The 19,215-nt window shown below is 40.7% G+C and overlaps 1 protein-coding gene across 2 annotated transcripts; it reads right to left on the bottom strand.

Moving 5' to 3' along the window:
- Positions 1-3: 3 nt before the first annotated feature.
- On the bottom strand, positions 4-7,877 carry eif3d (eukaryotic translation initiation factor 3, subunit D). Of its 2 annotated transcripts, none has more exons than XM_049561967.1 (16): positions 7,752-7,877; positions 6,522-6,647; positions 6,376-6,421; positions 5,788-5,924; positions 5,592-5,677; positions 5,377-5,449; positions 4,754-4,875; positions 4,541-4,673; positions 4,279-4,426; positions 2,949-3,079; positions 2,530-2,615; positions 2,138-2,267; positions 1,378-1,520; positions 740-932; positions 551-644; positions 4-123 (listed from the first exon to the last, which is right to left on the bottom strand). In XM_049561967.1, exons 2-16 carry the CDS (start codon positions 6,642-6,644, stop codon positions 110-112), a joined length of 1,659 nt encoding a protein of 552 aa, XP_049417924.1. In that variant the 5' UTR covers positions 6,645-6,647; positions 7,752-7,877; the 3' UTR covers positions 4-109. The 2 variants fall into 2 exon arrangements, with proteins under 2 accessions (XP_049417924.1, XP_049417925.1); XM_049561968.1 differs by having other exon boundaries at positions 4,754-4,869.
- Between the last annotated feature and the right edge of the window lie 11,338 nt (positions 7,878-19,215).

Below are 19,215 nucleotides of genomic sequence, written 5' to 3'. Positions count from 1 at the left end.
GTGAACAGTTGGCCAATTTGTTGTCTTTATTGAATGTCAAAATGAGTTAACTTGTGTTTCTTTATGTATGATGAAGGCTTCCTTTGGTCACTGTAACTGACTTCACACTTCAGTTGTCTTCATCTACAATGAGACAAAAGAAAACATGTTTTATTAGTAAACAAAACAGGATTAATGTGAAGACTTTTCTAAGAAACAGGTTTTGTGAGTTACTCGATAGTTGCTGTATTCCAGATTGGATGTGGTTCAGGAATTTATTCAGCCAAGTTATCCTGATAACTAAGTAAACCTGCTTCTTAGAACAGAGTCCTGGATTTATTTTCCAGACTTGAATTATTAATTTGATATATTGCCCCGCCCTCAAGTGAATGAAAGTTTAATGTAATCTATGGATGGATGGGAAAACTCTGAAAACAACATGGTGTTCAGTGTTACTGAAACATTGATCCCTACAGAATTAAACCATCAGCCTGCTGCCAACGCTCAAACTGTACATTATATTAAAGTACTTCACATGTAGGAATAAAAACTAGCAATAACTGGATCTCACCTTCTTCCTCCTCATCCTCTTCATCTTCCTCTTCCTCCTCCTCTTCATCAGAGCTGAAGGTCCCATCGGGCAGGCTGTACACCCGAATCACTTGCTGTTGACACAAACACAAAAAGTATCGATCCGTCAGCTGAACAGTTTTTTCTGAATCCTTGTAGCACAAAGCTTGAACAGAAACTGATGGCTCACCTTGTTGGGGTCCTTGAGGATGAGGTACTTGCCCTCATCCAGCTTGCGGCAGATGTCAATGACGCAGCGGAGGATTCCCCAGGCGTTCTCCATGCTCAGGTTGATCTGGCTGGCGAACTCGTTGGGTTTGAACTGCTGGGTTCCCAGGATGACGTGACGAGCAGAGTCCTTCACGTGGTACCTAGACACGTACCTGAAGGGCACACGGTGATGCAACAACACAGTCAGTCCAAGCTTTGACAAACTAATACTCCGTTAGAATTTGTGCTTATTGTCTCTGTGCAAGCAACTGAATCCTTCCTTACGACAAGCAATATATGTTTGTTCTTTGTTAACTTGAATAAGTATTTCACTGGTCTCTTCATAAACTGAGCTGTTTATGCAGTAGAAAGATGGAAATGCTTCTAAAATTGTTGCTAAATGACCAGACAACATCAACAGCCTGTATCTTTAGGAACAAAACATCATTATGCTGAATGTCCTTTGTGTCTCAGTCTCACCTGCTGGTACATTCTTAGTGACTGACAAGTAGAAGCTACTATAGATCTCGCTAATGCTACATGCTAAGATTATGATCTGTCCGAGTATGACAGAATCACTTGTGTGCGAGTGAGTGTGTTTGTGTGTGGGCTCCTCACCCCAGTTTAAGGTACTCTGACCCAGCCAGCATGGCGCAGCAGGTCCAGCGGGCCAGTTTGTAGCTGTTGTTCTTCAGCTCGGTGGCCAGGACGGCTCCTCTCTGAGAGTCCAGCTTCTGACGCCAGTCCACGCCGTTACAATGCTGGTGATGAAACAGAGCAACAAAAAATTTTTAGTTTTGAAAATTACAAAAAGCAAAAGGCGGTTTTAATGAACTTTAAAAACTTTTTTATGGTTTGGTTCTTATGTCCTTAGGATCTTTTTGGGACTGCTACAGTCTCAAAGGAACTTAAATGCAGCTTCAATCTTGCCACGGTGACAACACAAGGGCATTCTGAACATCCTGGCAATTACTGGCCTCTACTGGCTTTTTGCTCACAAAGTCATTTCACTGTCTCCCTGCTGTTATGTCAAGTTCACTTTGAATCTCTGTTTGCTGAGGTCACGACTCCTCTTGTGAAGACAAACAGAATATGGACTAATGGATATTTATCTTGAAAAATAAACACTAATGTGGTCTCAGTGAGTTGTATGTTAAGTTCTGTCAAGATATAAAAAGGAAAAAAAAACAACACATGATCAAATAAAACATGTTTTACAGGCCTTGGTCATCACTAGCTGTTACTTTAGCAGGCCCTATGAAAACACATTAGCCATTATGAAATGATAAAATGTATCCTGTCTGCAATTCTGGCCCTGTATTACAACCAAATTTTGTAGAATGGCCCTCCCTCTGCTTCCCCTCATGCTGCCTCTTACCCTGGAGTCCCACTCGTTGAGGGTCTTGATATTAATGAAGGACACTTCTCCGTTGGCACCAGTCATCACTCCATCGTGCTCACAGCGGACAATCAGATCAATGTCTTCCCCTAGCTTCCAGTGACGGTACCTAAAAAACAAACACGAGCCATCAGCCTGAGAGGAAGTCGTTATTAAAACATCAAATGACACTGATGTATGATAGAGAACGACAGCCAGCAGACTTTTAGTATCTTGTGCTCATAAATTGAACATTTCACACACACACACACACACACACACACACACACACACACACACACACACCCCTCCTGATTATTTAAGACTTTGTGCAGGCTAACAGATGTTTAATCTATGTGACTGCAAACTAAGCAGCAGGGTTCAGTGCCTACCTGTAGGCTACAGATGCCACCTCACTCTTGTCTGTATCCTCCTCCACAAATGGGTTGGAGCTGGGAAACTTGTACCGCTCTCCACCCTGAAGAAAAGAAAGGAAAAACATGACACATAATCATTAAATATACACATTTAGGAGGTTTTAGGACTCCCGTTACGTTCAAGATCCTTCAGAGAAAACTTGCAGACAAACCATGAATTACTAGAGGCACCAGTTAAAGTTCGACACTTTGGGGAATATGCTTATTTGCTTTCTGATGGAATTAGATGAGAAAACTGACACCACTTTCATATCTGAAAACCATATGGTCACAGTCAGCAGATGATTAGCTTAGCTTAGCACAAAGTCTGGGAACAGAAGGAAAGAGCTAGCCTGGCTACAGGTAAAGGCATTCAATTGTTAAATTGTTCCTACCATGCGTAAACACTGCTGGCTGAAGTTGTGGTTGATGTACGTGGCCTCCATCGCAAGGTTACGAGGAGAGTTGAAGGAGTTGCCCTCATCCTGCGGCGGCTCGTTGGCGGTCTCACTCACAGTGAGCAAATCTGAGAGGAGCAGTTACAGATGTTACAGCATTACAGAAAGGTGGTAAATGCTGTGGTGGAAAAAAGTATTCAGATCTTTTAGTTAAAGTATTAATACCACACTGTATAAATCCTCCACTACAAGTTAAAGTCCTCCATTCAAGACCTTGAAGTAAAAGTACGTTATCAGCAAAATGCACTTCATGTATGAAAAGTACAAGTATTCACTGTGCATTAAAATGCTCCCCATCTGCTTTTTTCTATTATATCTGATATTTTTGGAATAATATCACTACTGCATTAATGTGTATGTTGCATTTTACTGCTGTAGATTTTTAAGGTTGTGCTAATTTGAACTCCTTTATATATAAAAGAAATTTCTGCACAGCTGAAGATATGTCACATCGACTGAGCCGCAAACAGATGACAGCTAGACAGCTTGTTGACAGCTGGCAGAAGCCGCAATGACGGATGACAATGCATTCAAGTGACTGATGACCAGTTGAACAGCAATAATAGGAATATTAATAAAGTGAACAAAATAATCATAAAGATAACCAACAACAAAAGGACATAATTATAAAAATAGCAGTGACATAGAAATACATAGGTAATTTTACTGTCATGTATATACGTTAGAATCTATAATGTCTGCTGTTATAACTTAGGAGTTGAAACTACATACATCAACTAACAACAGCAAAGCTCCCCAGGTTAACCTCCATCTTTAGCAAACTTGGGGAATAGCATTTTGTTTTATCTCTAAGGTAACAGATATTTGAGGGTCAAAATTCAGGGCACAATGTTATTAGGAAATAGTATGTTGTGCATACTGCAGTACCTAATAAAATTAAAATATGTATGCGACTAAGAATGCAGCGCAGGTGTTTTCACTGTTAACATTCCACCATTAATAATAGTAGTTGCTGGATGTAACCAGCTGTATGAGTACAAAAACTGTAAGGAGAGGAAGAGGGAGTGAGATGGCTCCTGGATGTGAGAGACATGAACAGAGGATCGTTGTTTGTCAAATCGCAGCTATAACACAGATATTTCAACGGCCAGATGTTTATAACGCAGACCTGCCGGTGCACATTCAGCCCACACTGGACACATTCATATGAATCAGCTGTCCTGTCACTCTGTCTGACGCTCATGATCAAAGATCATCCTGCCCACAAATTGAATTCAAGTCTGTGGGAAACCTCTCAGAGCCTCACCGAAGTCAGAGTTGTCTCTCTTGTCAAAGAACAGCTTGTTGCCCACTCTCTGCACGATGATGTCCCAGGAGTTGACTGAGCGTGTGCAGCACATCAAGGTGGCCAAGATGGCGTCAGTGGCAAACACATTACCCTGAGTTTTAGCCAGCTGGAAAGAGAACAAGTAAATACATTTAGTTGAAAAAGAAAGCATCAAAACAGCAACAAACTTCAGATCTATGTTGTGCTTCCTGTGCAGCTTATTATGTAAAGAACTGTGCACCTTGCGGATGACAGGATCATCAGTGGTAGTGACGGTGTGGAAGATCCTCTTGATGCTTTTCAGCTGTTTCTCATTGCGGGTGGTGATCCGGTCAAAGGCCTTATCGTAGTACTCCAAAGCACCGCAGCACTCACTGCAGGAAACAAGAGTTCATCATCTCCTGTGTTCACTGACTTAATGACTGATGACAAAGATCAGGTCAGTTTAACTCACATGTCAAGAGGGTCAGCCACCTCCATGTATCTCATCTTCATCAGTCTGGGGAAGTCCATCTCCTCCTTCACCTCCCAGTCGCTCCTTACCTCTACAGAGGAGTCTCTGGGCTTCAACTGCGCCTTAAAGTACATGGGCATGAAGGGAGAGAGAATGTTGGGTGAGAGGAATGTCACCAAAAACCGTCAACATAAGAATCATCCTACTTTAAGAATACAAAGATAAATTCTTTGGTCAGAAAATACACTGTTTTGACAACTTTTCATTCATATTTTAAAATCCTGGGATCAGAAACAACTTCTGAAATTACAAAACATTATCAGTGAATCTACCTGTCACTTTTTAAATCAATTAGTTGTTTGCTCTGTAAAATGTCTATAATACTGAAAAATGCAGGTTATAATTTTTCACAGTCTAAATCTCATTTGTGAAGCTAAAAGCCCAAAAAAGCAGTGATTTTTTTAACCATTTGAGAAGCTGCAACCAACTAATCTTTATTTTTACTTGACAAATGGCAAAAACAAGGAATCGATTATCAAAATAAATGCAGATATTTTGGTTGAGATAATCAGCTTATTGTTGCAGCTCTGATCTAGTAATAAAACAGAATAACTGAACAGAACCTGGGATTTCTGGTCCCACTTCTGACGGACTCCAAACTGCTTCTGGAACTTCTTCTGCAGGCGCATACGATCCCTGAACAAAAAAAAAATTGTGGTTAAACTGTCTTTACAACACGACTAGCTGTCAACGCACAATATGGAGAAGGGATCTCATACTGGGAACCAAATTAAGACACACTTGACAGAATATCAGCTAAAAACAGGAGATTTCTCACCTCTCCTTTTGCTTGGCGCTCTTCGGGAGCGTCTGCATGTTGAACTGAGTCAGGTTCCTGCGGTCCTTGTCCCTGCGCAGATTCCTCTGTTGAAAAAAAAAACAAACAAACATTATGTTAGGGGGCGTTACATTTTAAATCAAGAGGGTGAAATTCGGTGTTCGCTGTGTTTGTGGCTCTTTGTGGTCTGTTGTACCTGAGCAAACCTCATGCGGTTCCTCTGGTAGGCTGTCTTCTGCGTCTTGGCGGTGTCCACCAGCTGGAAGCTCGTCTCATCCTCCTCATGAAAGTAAGCATACTGACTACCGCCTCCGAACTGAGAGGAATACTTATCTGAACACAAAAAAACAACAACACAGAATTGCATAAGAAATCAACTTGAAACATGTGATAATTACCAATAATGTTTAAAGGTTTTACATTTTCCATTAAACGTAATAGAAAGCATATATGTTTCAAATTGCAGTTAAATACTTTGAATCCAATGTAAATAAATGAGTTTTGCATTGCCTGTTATTTTAATATCTAGTGCCTCAGTCTGAGACATTTTCATTTATTACAATGATATCTTTAAATACAGAAAATGCCCCTGGCCATTGATCTACTTGACAGCCAGCTACATTTAAATAGTGTATGTCCAGTCTTCCAATGTGAGAGTTCATGTGTCCAGACCTTTTAATCAATCTGATTTTCAACTGAATTATCACACAGACATTTTAATTCAAAACTAATAAACAACTTTTTTGGGTGGAGGTAAATCTGGGTGGGCAGCCATCTCACTCACTTGTGTATCTCTTGTCTTGGTAAGTTGCTCCAGTCCAGTCAGCAACCTGACAGAGAACAAACAGTGTGAGAAAAACTGACAACATCTTGGTTCTTTCAGTTGAAAAACCAAATTAGCAAAGCAAAGTATTTAACGAGAAAACAAACCTTTCCCAGACGGTCTCCTTTGCTGAAAGGCTGGTAGGGCATGTCTTTAAACTTCTCGGGGACTGCACATGGACCCCATCCAGATGGATTGTCCTGGATCACAGGGGCGTTGAACTTCGCCATGACCTGAAGTCAGGATGAAAAAGACATTTCTGTGATTAACAGTCTCCTAACATTATGTCTGGATTGAAAAAAAAAAGTTTGCAGTGTTAAGAGTCTAAACATGTACAGGGTCTCAGGCAATGAGCAGCACTGGTTTCTCCAGCAATGCACTACAATAAATAGGCACTGATCAGCTTGCGCAGTGGGCTAGTCATCATTGACCCCTAAACATACAACCTTAAATTAAATGGTAGTAAGAATAACTTTGTGAATTTGCTCGATGCTTATTGGTACATAACAGTAAAGGAGAGTAGCTCTAATACGAACAAAGCAAATACAAAGCTTTTGTTTTTCATGTTTGTGAGCTTTTGTAATGCTCCTAGCACCTCTCCTTCACGATCACACTGGACTAACCACACAATACATGCGTGTAGGATGCCATTTATGAGAATACATTGACTACGTCTGTTCATCAATAAGCCTGGCAGTCGGTCGACTACGACAAAATGTAGTGTTATATTCAGTGGTTGAAGGAGTACTCAGATCATTTACGTAAGTAAACATATGAATAAATGTCAGACAAATGTAGTGGGGTATAGACTTACATTTACCTGTGTTGCACGACACGCAAAAACTCAAAGTGCCAGTGCCTCAAATTTCTGCTTAAGTACAGTATTTGAGTAAATGTACTTAGTTGCTTTCTATTACTTGTGTCCGGTAAACGTAACTAAACTAACTGCATCTATTATCGATCAGCGGCACCAGCTGACATCTGGCACTACAAGCTAACATTAGCATAGCTTTACCTTCACTTGTACCGTCACATGCTAACTGAATAAGCTAACACCTAAAGAACTTCGCTGGGGCACAACACTGGTTTATATTTCGTATATTAAACAGAGCAGGAGAGCTCAACTGTTGTTTTTTGTCGTTACTTTCCCCAGCTCTAACTCAGCTAGCTAACGGTGGCTAACTCTACTCATGTCGCCAGGTGGCCGCGCTACCAAGGCTAAGCTAACTTGGGAGCAGGACACATACACGTACACAGGACACCCTACTGTTAATCTTCAGACACAAGTGAAAACGGTGACTTTTCATATATCTGTTCATATTTTTCTGTAATCTTACCGTGAGTTATGTAACACCTTATCGGGATTTTTAATCCAACCGGTCTTCAACTGTGTAAATCCCCGACCGAGCGCCGGTGTGAAAGGAAGTGGCGAGTTGGCGTAAAGCGGAAACTGGCTCCTGTCGTAAAACGACAACAACTGTCGTTAATGCATAACCAGAAATACCAGAGATTGCTCTATCTCTGTAAGTTCATGCATCCAGAACCACCAGTTTTTGTCTTTGTTTTGTTTGTTTTTCTTAACTTCCTTCATTCAATTATCATAAAAAATATACAAAAATACATACAGTTAATAACAAGAAGAACAAATGCATACAGTTAATAACAAGAAGAACAAAAAACAAAATGGGTACATATAGCCAACTTAAAAATTAATGAGAGTTTTTAAAGGCATTGTAAATACCATAGTCCTGATAGCTCTCTGATTTGTCCGTCCTTTTAGTGTTTCAAATTACAGTTTTAGTGATTGACGTGGTTGATATTGGGTTTCCTTTCAGACCATTTGCATTTATGGATGAAAAACAAAATAAGAAGATTCAAAATAAACTGAATAAACTGACTTCTGTCCATAACACCTTTTTCCCCAAACATGATGCTGTATTTTAAAATGCTTTGGTGAGTTTTGTGGCATGCTGAAAGGTCACACGCATGATGATAATGTATGTGTACCTCTGGATAAAAAGTTATGGACTTCATAATTTGTGGTAGGTTGGATTTTACAAAAATGTCTTTACAGCTGGGGCTACAGTTTAGTGAAAGTAGCAGTGTAGGCCATACAGGTGATTTGTTATGAATTTTCAAAGTTTTTAACTTTAAACAGTCACTGAAGTGCCACCATCAGAACCATTGGCCCCTAATTCCTGCTTAGAAAGTTAGATTTCCTCAGGAGGAGAAGGAGAAGACTGGCAAATACAAGAGGTAGTGGCTGCAGAGCTGCCTGGACCCTAATAACCAGTATCAATATTTGTTTTAGATTGCAGAGTTATAGTTTCCAAATGTGATCAGTAGACAACAGAGAGACGGAATTAAAATAATAATGTCATGATTTTTATGATTATTATGTCAGTTTGTTGTTTTTTCATAGTTTTCATTTGAAAGGACTTAATGGCAGTGCTACAATGCTATCATGTGTAGCTTTACGTTGGGCCTTGGTGTAATGTCTCACTGTGACCACTGGAGGGCAGCAAACTCTCATAATGCTAAATACACTCGTGAAGTCAATATCACCAACGTCAGTACATTATGATCACTGCTGCAAAGGAGTGATATCAAACTATAAAATAGCGACAGAAAAACCTGTGAACTGTGTACATTTTACATTTTTATATACTGAGACACTGCACAGCCTATCTACACACTGCATCAATGCCTACACACTTCTACTTTAATTCTATTTTTTTTTTTAGCTTTGATCTTTTACATGCCTTTGTTCTTATTGTTATTTACTTCATTTCTTATTATTTCTTGCACATTAAGTAGTAAAACAGCCTATAATGAACAAATGGTCAACAGACTAGGAGTTAAACAATTTCCTTAAAGGTTCACCATGTATGATTTAGGGAGATATGTTGGCAGAAATGGAATATGATGTAATAAATATGTTTTCTTTAGTGTATAATCACCTGAAAATAAGAACTGTTGTGTATTTGTGACCTTAGAGTGAGCCGATTATATCTACATAGGGATTGAGTCCTCATCTACAGAGTCTGCCATGTTTCTACGGTTGCCCAGAACGGACAAAGCAAACACTGGCTCTAGATAGGGCTATTCATGTTTTCACATAATTCACCATAATTAGAAGCCCCTCCATGACGAGAGCATTAGAAAAACACGATTTTTTTTTTTTTTTTTTGTACGTAAAACTGCTTTATTCTGTGTTTTTACCAGTTCAAATTGCCAGAGTTGCAAGAGTTTCTGAAACAGAGGAGAATATGGTGGAAACATAAAGAGGTCAGAAGAATATTCTGTTAACATTGAATGACAGTAAGTAAATAAAATGCTACAGATTAGATTGTGCAGGAATAATGTGTGTAGTTGATCTCATTAGGGATATGCACACATTTCCCACCTAACGCTATAATGCCAGAAATAAAACAATCAAAACACTAAGATATTTGGAAAACTGGAAAAATGCAACTGCGCAGCAGCAGTGACTTGAGTTTGTCTCAACCTTCCATCAGCAGAGTGATCACACTAACAATGACAACACTGTCACAGTCAGCAGTTTATTCATTTCCACTGGGTGTCCACACCTTGCAGGCTCACAAAAGGGTGTGTCTCTGACAACCAATCACATCTGTTAAAAGAATGCATCGCACCTAGCAAAGGGTCAACCAGACTAGGACCCAACAATACCAGAGTGAGGACACTTCCACTGACTCTTGTGGTATGTTGAAGTTAAGCCTCACGCGCCCTCTAGTGGGGCATGAGGGCATTACCTTTCCGACCAGAAAACCCATTCACTCACAGTATGTCTGACGCGGACTTGCGTCAGACATACTGTTTTTACTTTTAGGTGTCTTGGTCATATTAAGTCATGCTTATAATTTGTTTATTTCAAAATCTAGAGAGTAACATTATGGTAGACAACTGTTTGTTTGTTTTTTTTTTACCTGTAAACGGGTCACCGATGCTCATATTACGGTACATTATGGTAGATTATGCTTTTAGGTTTGCTTAACTTTGGAAACGCACAAGAATTCCTGGTCGGCAGCAATGCAGAAATACTGAAGTTCAGTTAGTTCTTGGTTGGATATGCAATGGGCTATCCTGCCACTAGAGGCACGTGACCAACTTTCTGCTTGACCAATGTGTGTCACTACTCTGGTATTGTAGGGTCCTAAACCAGGGGCCTGTATCACGAAGCGAGATCAACCTTTCCTGGGTTACCCAGACCTATCCTGGGTTGACTAACCCTAACAATGGCAGTCAGGATAATCGGTACCACAATGCTGGATATCAACTCGGTAACTCAACCCAGGGTTGCTTTATCAAGAGCTGTGAACGCGCACGCAGCGGACCAATCACAATCATGACAGAAGCGTAGCGTCACTGAGCGTCACTGAGCATCACTGAGCGTCCTCACAGAGCGCCGTATGTGAGGGGAAAAAAGTATTTCTCGTGAGGATCAGAGATTAATTCTACTAAAATATGAGGAGGAGAAAAGCAACATTACAGAAAAGGCCAACACTGTGGCAGCTGCAGGAGGAGGAAACATGCGTGGCAACGCATAACGGGATGAATAATGTTTAGTTTTAGTTTAGTCATTTTTTTCCGAACAGCTGATTGGCCAGTGGGTGGTGCTTTTTATAGGATCAGATTCAACCCTGAACTTACCCTGCTCCGGAGCAGGATAGCCGTTCAGAGTAAGTTACCATGGTGATCTACCCCGATAAGAACTGAACCGGCTTCGTGAGACCGAAAACCCAGGGTTAACCCTGAAGTTACCTCGCTAAGACATTAATCCTGCTTCGTGATACAGGCCCCAGATCTCCATACTAAGGTAAACGTTTCTATCCCTTCATTGCTCAGAGTTGCTCTGAGAACTTACTAGGAGCTCTCTTAGAGTATTCTCAGAATGTTTGTGAATACGGCCCCTGGATCTTAAGTTATCAGAGAAACACGTTAACAGGTGCTGGGCCAGCGGCCGTCCCTGACCCGCCCCATACAGTGTCTGAGGGACACTCATTTGTAACATGGAACTGCTTTAATCTGTGTTTTTACCAGTTTAAATCCCTGGGTCCATTTGTTCTGGATTGGAAGAGACGTCTGTGGATAATTTGGCTGATTGTTGAAACATGCTGAATGTCTAGACCAGAGATAAGGTGAGCACACATTAGCAGGTAGGCTACTGGGCTGGCGGCCCGCCTGCAATATTCCCAACAGCTTTGGAGAAACACTGATTTGTAATGTGAAACTGCTTTATTCAGGAAGATACCTCTTTACTACACACTAGAAATAACGATCTTGTTTTTAAGCAATAAATGTGGATTTTTTATTTTATTTTTTTTGTTCAACAAATTAGAGAAAGCAGGTTGGATTGAGGGAGTTTTACTAGAATGTGGCCTTGCCGATTTAAGAAACAAACATGGCTGCATAGTGCACCGTGCAGCCTGTGGATGTTTATGAGTGTGTGATGTTTTCGTCCTTGCATTTTCCTTACACTTGTTTTACACAGGAGATTAAAAACATGCGCAAGCTTCATAACGAGTCAGTGCATTTTAATTTGCCTTTTGAACACTAAGTTATACAGGTGATGAGGCAGTACATACCTTACTCACAGTTGTGTCCTCAGAAGTGTACATCGGAGACACCTCTCTGTGAGTGATTCCTCTTTATCGGAAGGATAACTGAACATCACTGATGATCTCTGCAGTCACTCATCAGGCCTCCAGTGTGTTTTACAAACTAATCTCTGGATCTAATTGAGATGACGTTCACGCGCTACAAAGGTCAGGAAATCTGATTAATATACATTCACATGTCTGTCTGTGTGATGAATGCCAGATACACACAGTGCAGATATTCCACAGGGGGGTTGGTTTTCAGGTGATAAATGATGATGCTATCTTTGCACATCTGGTCACACATCATTTCATGGACTATTTCCCTGATTGTAACTGCATATTAACGACTATAATCTCAGTGTAAGTTGGGCCATTTTAAACATTTTCTACGTTCCATCATTACCTGGCAGCTGTGCTGTGACTCATATCAAACACACCCACATGTCGTCATTCAGGGATCTTTGGAGCTGACAGCAGATGGTGAACGCAGCATGTGCAGAAGTCAGATTGATTACGTATCCTGATGACTGATTATTCTGTGAACTAGAGGGGTTTTTTTTACATCCGCATTATATTTTGTCTTCTGCTGCAGCTTCATATTTAGTGAACAAACATATTAGAGTTATGAGTCCTCTCATCTAACCCTGTGGGTAAGTAAGTAAATAAGCGGCATGATCTCATCACTAGCGTCGGGCAGCCATTTGCGTTGTATCTTGATGCAGGGGGGTGATGGTTATGTTGCAATCCATTGTACTTATAATTAAAGAAAAACGATCTCTGGCACAGGAAAGAACAATGGAACGGTTATCCAAGGCAGGATTCCAAATCAGAAAGTCGACCAGCTCCACATAGCCCAAGTTCGCCAACATAAACACACCTGACATCACAGCAACATGGCGGCACACTGAGTGAACCGAACAGAATGGCGTTGTTGCTGCCATTTCTATTAAGTTAATTTGTGCTCAATAGATGTCTTTGCGAGCATGCTTATCTCCGTCTCTGTCCACACAAAACAAAGACACAGATGTTGTACTTTTTACTATTGGCTGTTGTGATCCACTACTAATCTACACAATTTTGAACTGCTGTATAGAGGAGTAAGATGTTTGACTAATTTTATGTTTCTCTTCACTAGTGCCACTGGAGTAACTGATGTCGGTCCTCTGTAGATGCTTGTGAAGCTCAGAGACTTGCCTCACAGTCATCAGTTTGCTGCATGCGCACATGTGTTCCTGAGCACTGCTCTGGGACAGATTAAGATCTGCAGTCAAGAATACCTACTTGGAATTAGAGGGGGATGACATGCAGCAAGGGGCCACAGGCTGGACTTGAGCATGGGCCACTGTGGCAACAGCCTTGTACATCGGGTGCCTGCGCTATCCACTAAGCCACCAAGGGTCAAGGTTATTAAAAGAAGGCACAGTCTCAGACCTCATGAGAGCGTTGGGGTATGAAACATGTGCAGTGTAACTGTAGCTGCGATGTTGGAAGGTAACAGTAGATGGTGGCAGAAATAAAGGGATGCTGTTTTGTAGGTTAATTAAATGACATGGCCCATCAACCATCCATTTTCTATGATCAGACACCAACTTCTGAGCCTCATAGCAAGTGCAGGACAGACTTTGCTGTACATGTATTAAGCCCCAATGATATGACGTGATTTGATGCAGTGACGTTTCCTCTTTTTAGCTTCCTTGGTTAGGGCTGGGAAAGATCATGGCTGATGTAGTCACTTCAGTCGACTCACATGACAGAATAACCCAATACTGACTTTTAGTTTTACATGGGACACATGCAGCAGTCTCTTGGGTCAAAATCCTGTGCTTGTTGGACTCATCCACCTAAGTGGACTTTTATGCTCCGACTGTCTAATAATGACATGGCGTTGGTTGTGCATAGGATGCCAGTGCGAGAAGGAGCACCAAAAAAGCCAAATATGATTATCATCAATCATAATCACTAGTCCATACCCATTGAGTGCACAGTTGCCCACGAAGAGTTTCACATGTTGTGTGTTTGGGATACAGGTCATAGGAAATTGCAGATTAAATAGTCAGCTGAACCCATTAAGAAGAGCAATGTATTCAGACAGAGTTTTTGTGAATTTGATAGTACGATTGCTTTATTGAAAGTACAGTTGTACCATTGCCAATAGTGGGATAGTTAGTGGGTTAAAACTGTACCTTAGTAGTTGGCCACAGGGGGAGCCACGGTCGTATTTTAGCCATTTTTAAGCATTTTTCTGTTGTTATAGCGCCACCCAGTTGCCAATTAGAGTTACATTTCTCCAGTCACCTTGAGGCGTCCTGTTCTACATATCTACCAAGTTTAGTAAAAATCGATATGGTGGTTAGGCCTAGATAAGAAATTAGCTCTCTAGCGCCCCCATTTTGTTTGATGGGGTCAATAATGGAGGGGTCCCCTCAGATTATGTGTGGTCATATGCCTACAAAGTTGCGTGGTGATCGGTGAAACCCTTGAGATGTTATATACCTTTATGTGATGAGCCACGCCCTCCGCAATATTCATTGCCTTATAGAAGCTCAGTTTTAGGAAGTTTTCCAACTTTTGCCAAGAGGGAACTTTAGATATTGGTCCCTACATTATGTTCACCAAGTTTCATGCAGATTGGTCAAACTTCCTAGGAAGAGATCGATTTGAAGTGTTTTTCAAAAAATTCAAAATGGCGGAAAATCTATATAACCGGAAGTTATGGGTTCTTGAGGCAAATTTGTTCCTCATGAGGAGAGGCATCTCTGTGCAAAGTTTCAGGTGTCTACGACATACAGGGCATGAGATATGCCTATCCAGAGTTTGCGATTTCAATCGGTTAGCGCCCCCCTTTGGCCAATTGATGTAATATTGCTTCATTTGCATCCTCCCATGACCCTCTACCACTGTGCCAAATTACACATGGATTGACCAAGTCAGTGAGGAGAAAAACGTGGAACAGACACACAGACACACCCACAGACAGACAGAGTTTTCGTCATTATATAGTAAAATACATTTTGAATTAACGCTCACCAAAAATTGCACTTAGGGCATCCAAATGGCCAGCAGCAGCTCCTTGGTGTGTATAGGTGCCAAAGGGTGCATTGTGTGTCTGTATCTGATGCCAAAGGCTACTGACCAAGCAAAGTTTTTGACACCCTTCTCCTTGTAAAGGTTTTTTTCTTGCAATACATATAACTTATTTATCATGATACACACCTAATTTTCATATCTGTAGGAGGGAAATGTCATCTGAAACAGAAGTGATGAACTCCCACACACTGTCAGCACTAATAAATGTCTCCATTACCACAGATTACGATGTCACAGCAGCACCTGGGTCAGTTTAATGGATTAATAACTCTAGACACATCATGAATACCAGCCAAGACATTATTTGTTGATTAAGACATTTCTCCTGAGCATTTATAGCTTTTTTCTAAACCCTGACTGTAAATGTTGGACAGCGCTTCCTTGTATATCCATAAATAATGTACACTATAAAACACCTGGTGTTCCAGTTAATAAAAAATGTGTATTTATGTTGTGGCGTTAATATGGTTAATTCTGAGTATTTCAGATGTCACTCTTGTCAGTGTTAATGAAAGATCCTTTTTTCTTATGAGCCAAGAGTGCAGACATAAACACAAACCTGTGTATCTTCCAGTTGTCATCACGTTCAGCTCTAAAGCTTTTTTCTCTTTTATTTAGTGATGTCTCATCTTGTTATGTTTGAATAATCTAGTGCCCTGAAACACTGACAATTATCCATCAATTTGCAACAAAAAGGAGGAAACGTTTGAGGAAAGTCTGAAAAAATCAACATTGTGTGTAGAAGATTATGTTGTTTCTACTCTACTATCCCTCCAGTTATCTTGTGTGATAGAAAATTGCTAACACCTGTCTTTCTGTCTTAAAGTCTGCCTGTTTCTCTCAACAAAATCCACCTACCAACACATTTAAAGCTATCAAGTTAACATGCTATATCTCATTTGTTTAATCCATACAACATAACTGTAAAAATGACAACTCCACCAAGCCCTGCAGTTCAGTTCAGTTTGTTACACATTAGAACAGTTTCCAGTGTTTGCATTTACACTGACAAAAGCAACAGTGCCATTCCATATCGTGTTGAGTTCTTTCATCACCCCTCCTTTGAGGTACCTAACACACTGACCCTTACTGAAAGGTGGAGTGAGAAACACTGCAGTCCGTTGATTGGTCAGTAGAGGATGTATCAGAACCACTGTTCATGCGGTGGCAAGTTCACATACAGTAATCAACTACAGTAACTATAAATTGAAAGGATGTTTTGTTGCTTTTTCATCTTTACTAGTTAACAGTTAGCTATGGACTGAGAAAAAAATAATTTAATTCATTGTGTCGACTGTCAGCAGCTATCATCAGTTAAGGTGGAATCTTTTCTTGTTTGTTAGTCAATGCATGAGACTTTAATGTCATTATGATAACTCTGACCATTCTTTTTTTCCATTGGATCTCTTGCATGATGAATGCTGTAGCCATGATTGGATTTTAAAGTGCCTGAAAAAATAACTAAGTTTGACTGGATTATTTAAATATTACCTCACTCATCGTTCCTGTGTGCTCAGCAGCACTACAAACCTGCTCTAAACACACCAGCCTTCTTTTGTTGTTCTGAAAATGCCACACAATCCTATTTTGTGGATGATCAGCGAGGTCCAGACACTGATGGCGAAGATGAAATACAGCAAGAGCTGCATGGTGCAGCGGTGCAAAAAAAAACCTCTGTCTGTCTGTGGGTGTGTCTGTGTGTCTGTTCCCCGTTTTTCTCCTCACTGACTTGGTCAATCCATGTGAAATTTGGCACAGTGGTAGAGGGTCATGGGAGGATGTGAACAAAGCAATATGACATCAATTGGCCAAAGGGGGGCGCTATAACAACCGACTGAAATTGCAAACTTTGAATGGGCATATCTCATGCCCTGTATGTCGTAGACACATGAAACTTTGCACAGAGATGCCTCTCCTCATGAGGAACAAATTTGCCTCAAGAACCCATAACTTGCGGTTATATAGATTTTCCGCCATTTTGAAATTTTTGAAAAACACTTAAAATTGATTTCTTCCTAGGAAGTCTGTCCGATCTGCATGAAACTTGGTGAACATAATCTACGCCTAACCGCCATATCAATTTTTACTAAACTTGGTAGATATGTAGAACAGGACGCCTCAAGGTGACTGGAGAGATTTAACTCTAATTGGCAACTGGGTGGCGCTATAACAACAGAAAAATGCTTAAAAATGGTTAAAAAGCGACCCATTGCTGTGGCTCCCCCTGTGGCCAAATGTTGTTGGTTTTTTCTAATTTTTGGTGTGACTAAGTCATGGTATGGTATGCTGTACATAATCACGGAAACTGTCAGTGTGTCATTCTGTCAGTGCGCCCCACTTTTAAGTCAATACAACATATAAACATTTTAACTATCTGCCTTTCTATGTGCTACCTCAACTGCTAATGTACAGTTTTAGCCCACTAACTATCCCACTATTGGCAATGGTACTACTGTACTTTCAATAAAGCATCATACCATCAAATTCACAAAAACTCTGTCTGAATCCATTGCTCGTCTTAATGGGTTCAGTTGACTATTTAATCTGCAATTTCCTATGACCTGTATCCCAAACACACACCATGTGAAACTGTACGTGGGCAACTGTGCACTCAGTGGGTATGGACTAGTACAGGGTACTATGCCAAAAGTGTTTGGTGGAAAAGCAGCTTAGTGGGCCTTAGAGATGCTGGTAGGGCAGATCTTTCCCTGTTTCCAATATGTATGCTAAGCTAGGTTAAGTGGCTGCTGGCTGAAGCTTTACATTCATAATACAAATGCGAGTTGTACAATTTAGTCTTTCATTATCCGTATTCGTTTATTCTCTTCAAGGTCGCAGGGCAGGCTGGAGCCTATCTCAGCTGACATTAGGCAAGAGGCAGGGTGCACCCTGGACAGGTCAATGGACTATTATGGGGCTGACATGTATCAATCTTCCCAAAATGTTCTCAAATTGCTTTGAGAAATTTTGAATATTCAGAATTTTTAATAATGGAATATTTACTGAAAAAATTACTGAGGATAAATAAGCAAAATCAATAGTTTCACTAAAACATATCTTTTATTTCTCCTTACTTCAAACTTAAATGATATATTCAATGAGAGATTTGTCTTTATGGCACAAAATATTGAATCTGCAGCAGCACAAAAAAAACAAATCAGAGAAAACAATCAAGTTAATAGCCAATAATATACAAAATGAACCTGCATCCGGCAGGATGATGTTGCCTTGATGGTGTAGAGAGATATAAAACACAACAGCTTTAAAGTGTAATCTTTGCTGATGAGGGTTTGAGTCCCATTGAGAAACTGTTCCTGCATTTTTATCAACACCAACACTTCAACTAAGTGATGGGTGAAAGTAATAAAGACTCCCACTCAGTTAGCATCACCAGTGGGATAAAACTCCTCATGTATCCTGATTAAACTGTGGAAAAAAACATGGATTATTCTGAATTTGTATGAGCTATGTGCAACAGAATAAGATATTTAATCACAAAAGGGAAGCATTAATGTTCATTAGAATCATGTGAGTTGAGTTTGTGCAGGGTTTCCATAGTTTCTCCTGCCAAAAAAGTGAGTAATAGGCTATTAGAGTTAACTTGTCCATATTGTACGTGGGTGAGATTCTGTAGGCAGAGAATCACACTGAGTCACCAGCAGACCATCAACTGACTAACACTTCTCCATCTACAGTAAGCACAGGTGGGTTATCACCGAGGGGAGTCGGGAATCACACGGCCGAGCAGCTCAACATTTATAGATGAACACACAAACACTGGTAAACATTGCACTCACAGAGAGAGAGAGAAGCAAACACACACAGATCTACTCGCCCAGAACAAATCTCCACTCTCATCAAACTGCCAAACCTCCTGGGAGGGGTGGGGGGAGTGGGGGGTTGGGGGGAAGGGGGGCCAGGCAAATCCCTTTTTAATGCGCCTTTAATGATGGTTTTATGCTCCTCAGTGGATCGTTGCAGAAGGGTGAGCGTGGGCGTGTGGGCTGAAGACCAGCCGAGAGCAGCAGCAGCACGGTAACACAGAGTCTCACTGTATTTACAGCCAGCTAAATATAACTGGTGTCAGTGT

The sequence above is a fragment of the Epinephelus fuscoguttatus genome, linkage group LG19 (genome assembly GCF_011397635.1).
Source record: "Epinephelus fuscoguttatus linkage group LG19, E.fuscoguttatus.final_Chr_v1".
NCBI lineage: Eukaryota > Metazoa > Chordata > Actinopteri > Perciformes > Serranidae > Epinephelus > Epinephelus fuscoguttatus.
Note: the sequence above shows the minus strand (reverse complement) of the source record. Positions and strands in the feature narration are given on the sequence as shown.

Excerpts from the sequence above, each read along its gene's own strand:
- eif3d (XM_049561967.1), bottom strand. The coding sequence starts at position 6,644 with ATGGCGAAGTTCAACGCCCCTGTGATCCAGGACAATCCATCTGGATGG. Across the intron at positions 5,678-5,787 it reads ACCGCATGAGGTTTGCTCAG|AGGAATCTGCGCAGGGACAA; the intron begins GTACAACAGACC and ends TTTTTTCAACAG. Across the intron at positions 2,616-2,948 it reads GCCAGCAGTGTTTACGCATG|GGTGGAGAGCGGTACAAGTT; the intron begins GTAGGAACAATT and ends TCTTTTCTTCAG.